General features: G+C 31.5%; 1 protein-coding gene across 1 annotated transcript in view; it reads left to right on the forward strand.

The window, feature by feature from the left end:
• Positions 1-3,662, forward strand: part of LOC144840017 (E3 ubiquitin-protein ligase HECW2-like) — a 43,169-nt gene extending 39,507 nt beyond the window's left edge. The window contains exons 25-26 of the mRNA XM_078695633.1: positions 618-816; positions 1,406-3,662. Of these exons, the coding sequence (XP_078551759.1) occupies positions 618-816; positions 1,406-1,517 (311 nt within the window). The 3' untranslated portion in view covers positions 1,518-3,662. The remainder of the gene's footprint in view (positions 1-617; positions 817-1,405) is intronic.
• The last annotated feature ends 3,491 nt before the right edge of the window (positions 3,663-7,153 follow it).

The raw sequence follows: 7,153 nt of genomic DNA on the forward strand, positions 1-7,153 counted from the left end.
CTAATTTTTCTGGCTGTTTTACTTTATCGTTTTGATTTAGCTTTTCGCTTTTTTTTTGTATCTCTATTGAGATCCAGCCACTGATACCCACAGCATTGTCATTTTTTCAGTAATTTGCCTTTGGATGTATATTTATTTGTACCGTTTTATTTTGTTTTTAATTATTATTATTATTTTAGGGGTCATTGTGAGACAAGTTTTACTTTTAATTTTGATCCCAAAGATGGTCTTATATATTAATTGTTGATTATTGTTTATTGTTAACATATTGTTTGTTATTTATTGTTTGTAATGACCATCTTAAATAAATGTTTATTGAAACTTGATGTTACTGCTCAACAGGATTGTTGTATGTGGTTGTAAAGTGTTACTTAAATCCATTACATGTCAGAGCCTTTTGTAGTGAGATATCTTAAAGCATGTTCATTTAGATATGTTAAGCTCTGTCAACACTATCAAACTAGTATGACAAAAAGTGTGATGTGCCCAAATATGGTAGTGATATACCTAAATATGGTAATGATATGACATCATCATGTCCATATGGGCACATCACATTTTTGTTGTCACATTAAGAGCTTTAGATTATTACCGGTAATATTGTTTTTAAATTTTAGGATACCAAGATCATCATCATGTGATTGGCTGGTTCTGGGCAGCCGTTGAATACTTTGACAACGAACGGCGATTACGATTACTTCAATTTGTCACCGGCACTTCTAGTATTCCTTACGAAGGATTTGCCGCTCTACGTGGCAGCAACGGACCCAGGAAATTTTGTATCGAAAAATGGGGGAAATCAACCAGTCTTCCAAGGTAATGCTCTCTTTGTTATATCTTAAGCCCTGTCTACACTATTTAACTTTATGTGACAAAAAAATGTGATGTGCCCATATATGGACATGATCATACTGTATCACTACCATATTTGGGCACATTACACCGTTTTTGTCAAACTAGTTTGATAGTGTAGACAAAGCTTAATATAATAATGTAATACTGTCACATTAGTAAATAGATGCACTTCATAGTAACTGTAACTAAACTGTCACACTTTGTAACGAAACTAAAACAATTATTTTAATTTGTAATAATAACCTGTGTAATAAAGAAAATAAATGTTAAAATATAAACTTTGAATAGAAAATTTCATATTGTTTTATATGAAGAGATTCTGTCTACACTATCAAACGTTATGTGACAAAAAAATGTGATGTGCCCATATATGAACAACATGATGATGTCATATCACTACCATATTTGGGTATATCACTACCATATTTGGGCACATCACACTTTTTTGTCAAACTAGTTTGATAGTGTAGACAGAGCTTAACAATCATCATGAATATATTTTATCATTTATATTTAAAATATCATCAACTAATGCATTGTTTCTCCACAGAGCTCACACATGTTTTAATCGTCTTGATCTACCATCGTATACATCATACGCCATGTTGTTAGAGAAGTTAGTCATTGCTGTCGAGGAGACCAGTACGTTTGGCATCGATTAAATCGCACCGATTTTAAAACAAAGGAATCACAGGGAAAACAAAATTAAAAAACTTGATTTAAATAAATATAAGACTTTACTAGCAATGGACATATAAATTCAAATGTTATAAAAGTAAATTACTGACATACAAATGTTCTCTGATTATAAAAGTATAATACTGGGCATTGTGGGTAAAGTACGTTAAAACAGGGCTTTCTATCCCATCATGCTTTTCATTTTGTAATATAACCATAGTGAGAAATATATATATATAACTTATTGTTGGTCAATTCAAAGATAATTATTTTAATATTCATAGTTATAATAGTATAAAATCAACACATTTGTAAGCTAAAATGCAAGAATTATTATTATTAATATTATCATCCCCATTATTGTATTCTTATTTGTTGTCTTCATATCTAACAATAATATCTGTATCATTTTCAACATTTTGTACGAGACCATTGTTTTATGTATTTCATTTTCGTAATTCTATCATGTACTGAAAACTAATATACAGTAGTGAAAACATTTTCCTCTGGTTTTGATTAGTATATTGATATGTAGTTCATTAATTGTAAACCGTCTTGAAACATAAGTTTCAATTACTGGTTTACTATCAATAAACTACATATCAATATGAAAACTAATATGTTTTTTATTTATATAATTTTAATACTGTGAGTAAATAATTATGAATAATGAGGTGATTTTGATAATGATAATAATAATGATACGATACCATGAAATAGAATAGAGATGAAAGTGACTATTCCTGGCCATCATATACAGCACACTAAAATAACCATAAATGATGAATATTAGATTAATAGAAGATAATAAAGATATAATAAAGGTAATAACATAGTATATATAATAATAATATAAAGATAAATTAATATAATTTAAGCTGATTATGAGGATGATGAGGGTGACTATTATGGCATTTTTATATGGTAACGTTGATCATAGTTTTTTAATTATTACAAGGAGAAAAAAATAAGTTTTTATATTCATATAATAACAATTCAATTATAATACATTAGGCTAAAGTAGTGTAGAAAATATAGTATACCAGGAGAGCCATCACCATACCCAGCAGAAGACATCAATTGGAGTTCCAGTTGAGATGACTTTTATATATAACCCTTTTTGTATTAAAGTATAATGTTAGATATAAGTGTAATACTGCTACACAACATGGTATTATATAACTACAAATATTACATTTTGTATATTATATTATTAAATATGTGATACATTACTAAAACTCTGTCTACACTATCAAACTAGTTTAACAAAAAAGTGTGATGTACCCAAATATAGTAGTGATATGGCCACATATGGTAGTAATATGACATCATCATGTCTATATATGGGCATATCACATTTTTTGGTCAGATAAAGTTTGATAGTGTAGACAGAGCTTAATACAGCATACATCACACTGATCATACACACATACTACTTGGGCACTAGCGAACAATAAGTTTGTGCTTTAAATTCTTTATTCAAATATAGTACTGTAAATATAAGAATCATGAATAACATAACATTGACTATATTTAAATTTGAATTTATAATTGTTATATAAAAATACTATTAATTTATATAAATAGATACATGATCATATAAAAATCGCACATTAAGAGTATATATTATATATAGTTTGTTACATTCAATTGGTCTGAAATTTATTTTAATTTAACGTAAGTTTTTTTGCAGAAATGTTTTGATAATAATCGTATTATTGTGCAACACATTCAGGATTTTTTTTAATTTGTAACTGATTGTATTTTCAAGTATATTAAAATATAAAAGGGCGTGGTAATGCTTATTAAATATAAAAAGGGCGTGGTAATGCTTATATAAAATGGGGTATTCAGTATGGTACTGTTTCGTATATAAATATATTATTACTGTAAAATTAATATTATATAAAGTATCATATTACGTGTTTTGTATATTTTTCTGGCATGCGACTTTTTTTTTAGATATGAGGTGCGGTCATTCTATACAAAGTAAAAAGTTATATATGCAATTGTTATTCTTTCTAATTATCTAGTTGTCAAATTTTACTGGATTTTCAGCACATCGTTTTATCTGTTTTGTTTTAATTTGTACCAATATTGTTCATGAATCTTTTCTTCAACAAAAAGTTTAAATAAAAATGACAAAAATATATAATATTTTGTATATTTCTAAAAAATATTTTTACCTAGCAGTTTAGAAATTGTAAACTAGTGTACTTTACGGTATGCATATTGTAATGATGATTGTTGCGTTTATATAGCGTATATACAGGACATCTCCATATGCACTTATACCACGACCAAATGAAGAATAAAACAAGACAAAAGAAGTCAGAAAGATAATTTAAAACATAGGGAAATGATGGGATTTGAGCCGAGACTTAAAGAGAGCGAGAGATGGCGATTTCTGCAACCTCAGCTCTGCACATTCAAGGGTTGTGTGCGCCAAAGCTCAATTGAAGCAGCGACGTGGAAGAAGCATTCTATACTCCCCAAATGTCTTGAGATGGCCAATTTGACACTGAAGGGTACTGGAAGAAGAGGAAGAGGTAGACTATAAGTGAGGAAACACTTGATTGGAGGGATCTAACAACAGAATGCTGAGCTCCAGAGTTAAAAGTGTTTATCTATGGTTGCGACACGATCAGTTCCAGGTCGCCTCTTAGACCCCGCGGAAAATATGTACATACAGTACTATTGGTGGTATTTGTCGCCGCCATACATAAGATCAAAGGACTGTTACGAGTTCCTATCTTGGCAAGGCGAGCTCAGTGTCCTGTTGTCATATTGCCCTGAGTTTCCTCCGTGATTTGAGATAGCATCGAAAGGTTTTTGTCTTTTTTTCAATTACAATTTCTGGCGAAATATTTGAGGTTTTGAGTTATGCCGAGGGGGAAAAGTGTACTCGAGAATTGTAATCTTCGACTGGAAATATATTCCCGAATATCCTGTCCATTGTTGGCGTGGTAGCCGGTTTGAATAGAGGAATCCTTTTCAATAAATGGATTTCTTTTGAACCCTGGCCTTTACTGCGATACGCAAACACTCAACTTTAGTGACGTAACTGTACTACTGTATTATTGTATTGTCAATGTTGGTGTGTGCACGTATTCGTGTGACCATCAATGAATTCCTTTATGGGACCATGCGAAAACATTTACAATGATGTCATGATGACGTCACGCTGTAAATAAAACCAGCAAAGAATAATTAATGTTTGCAAATGGAGAAGGATGTAAAAAACACAAAACAGGGCGTAAACATTTAAAAGTAAACCGCATTTGTAATCTGCAATGGGGGCTTTCTAATTTTATATCTCCATGATATTGATTAACAATTGTTTTGTTTTTTAAGTTTCGTTTTTAAAGCAGTGTTCATTCAATTGCGACTAAATCATATATGCATTTGGAGAGGTACTCTAGGAATAAGGATTAGGATCACCGAAGAAATGTACAATAGAATACTGTGGTCTTTATAATAAAAGGGGATTTTCTATTTACAGTCTGACAACCCAGTATTGTCATTGAAATTCATTGAGCCATGACTCACTAACCAATTGTTACGTTGCATTATTTTTCCCAAACAGGGTATATTTCATCTCGGTTTCTTATCGATTTGACGTAAGATCAATATAAGATTATTTGCTCTTCACACTCGACGACTGGATCATGAATCTTTTTTAATTAATGATGTTTATAACGACGATCCAACTTTGGCTCTGTTTTCTTGTGGGATTACTTAAATGTTCGACTGCTATAAGTATGTATATTTTGTTTTTATTGTTTACTATATAAATGAATGAAGGGACACCACGAGGGTGAATATTATACTAGGTTAAGCCTTGTCTACACTATCAACTTTGTGACAAAAAAATGTGATGTGCCCATATATGGACATGATGATGTCATATCACTACCATATTTGGGACGATCACTACCATATTTGTGCACATCACACTTTTTTGTCAAACTAGTTTGATAGTGTAGACAGGGCTTAAAGGCCCTATATCAAGTCAATACGAGTTTAAATAAATATTATGCGTTTAGATACGGCCCATCTTTATGATGTTGGCTGTCCCATAATCTTAATATCAGAACGTCATTAACTGTTTAAGCTTTATTCAATAGATGTAACGAGTGAATTTGTGATTGTTAGTAGTGTAACAACACCAGGGATATACTTCTCATTGTTCGATTATGAAAATGTTGAATTCGAGGTTGATTTTGAACCACTACCCGCTATGACAGAACATTTCTCCCCAAAATCCGTCGACTTTCATCGACGAATGTGTGCTGTATATTGGGTAGAGGAATTTACTAGTAGTATATGGCGCTACTTCTTAGCAGAGGAGACCTCCGAGGTCGTGATTTCTGAAGAAGAATCCATACCAGGAGTTTCAAGAAGTAAGTTAATTATTTCATTCATTTAGATTTAAATTTAATTTAGTTTTTTAAATATTGAATGTAATTGACTAATGAGTTAAGCATTGCACTTTTATTTACAAACACCCACAGTACGGTTCTTGTATTCATACAAAATACTACTAAATGTATTGTACTGTCTATTGTAAAATTGCACAATACAGAGAGCTAGGTTGGAATTTGTTGGATTTGTGTAATAATTACAAAGATATGCAACTATGCAAGTTATGTCTAAATCTTATAAACTAGGTTTGAACAAACCAGTTGATAACTTGATTTGTTCTACATAACGCCTACCCGTATTAACTTTTCATATGATATAAACTTCATCTGCTTTCACAATTTTATTTTGTTCCAAACTTTCATATCATTCCACATTTTCATCATCTAATTTCACATTTCCATCACTTAACTTTAAACATCATATTCCAAACTTTCATCCCCTTCCACGTTTTCATCCCATTCCACATTTTCTTCCCATTCCACATTTTCATCCCATTCCACATTTTCATCCAATTCCATATTTTCATCCCATTTCACCCTTTCATATCATTCCACCCTTTCTTCCCATTCCACACTTTCTTCCCATTCCACATTTTCATACAATTTAACCCTTCCATATTATTTTACACTTTCATCCCATTCCATACTTTCCTCCCATTCCCCATTTTCTTCCCATTTCACACTTTTCTTCCAATCCACATTTTCATCCCACTTCACCCTTTCATCCCATTTCATACGTTCATCTCATTTACAATTTCATAACTATCCATGAATTCGATTTCACATTTCCATTCCATAGATATGTCACTTTCTGTTGATGTGCGTACTAATCAATTATTCTGGACTGATTCTGCTTCCCAAACAATTGAGACAGCTGATTTAAACGGTGAAAATCGAGAGGTTCTTGTTGAAGGTGTAATCCAACCGTTGTCCATTGCAGTAAACTCAGATGAAAAGTACGTTTAAAGATCTGTCCACACTATCAAACTGATAAAAAATGTGACGATGATGTCCATAACTACTATATTTGGGCACATCACACTTTTTTTGTCAAACTAGCTTGACAGTGTAAACAGAGCTTAGCATAAGACAACCATGGATGTTACTTTATTAATGACCATTTATAATTATTTCAACTAACGATACGCCTGAAAATGTGGTGCATCTTTTCTAGGGAAACTTTGATGGGTTCCGAA

Source organism: Antedon bifida, chromosome 4, assembly GCF_963402885.1.
Source record: "Antedon bifida chromosome 4, ecAntBifi1.1, whole genome shotgun sequence".
NCBI lineage: Eukaryota > Metazoa > Echinodermata > Crinoidea > Comatulida > Antedonidae > Antedon > Antedon bifida.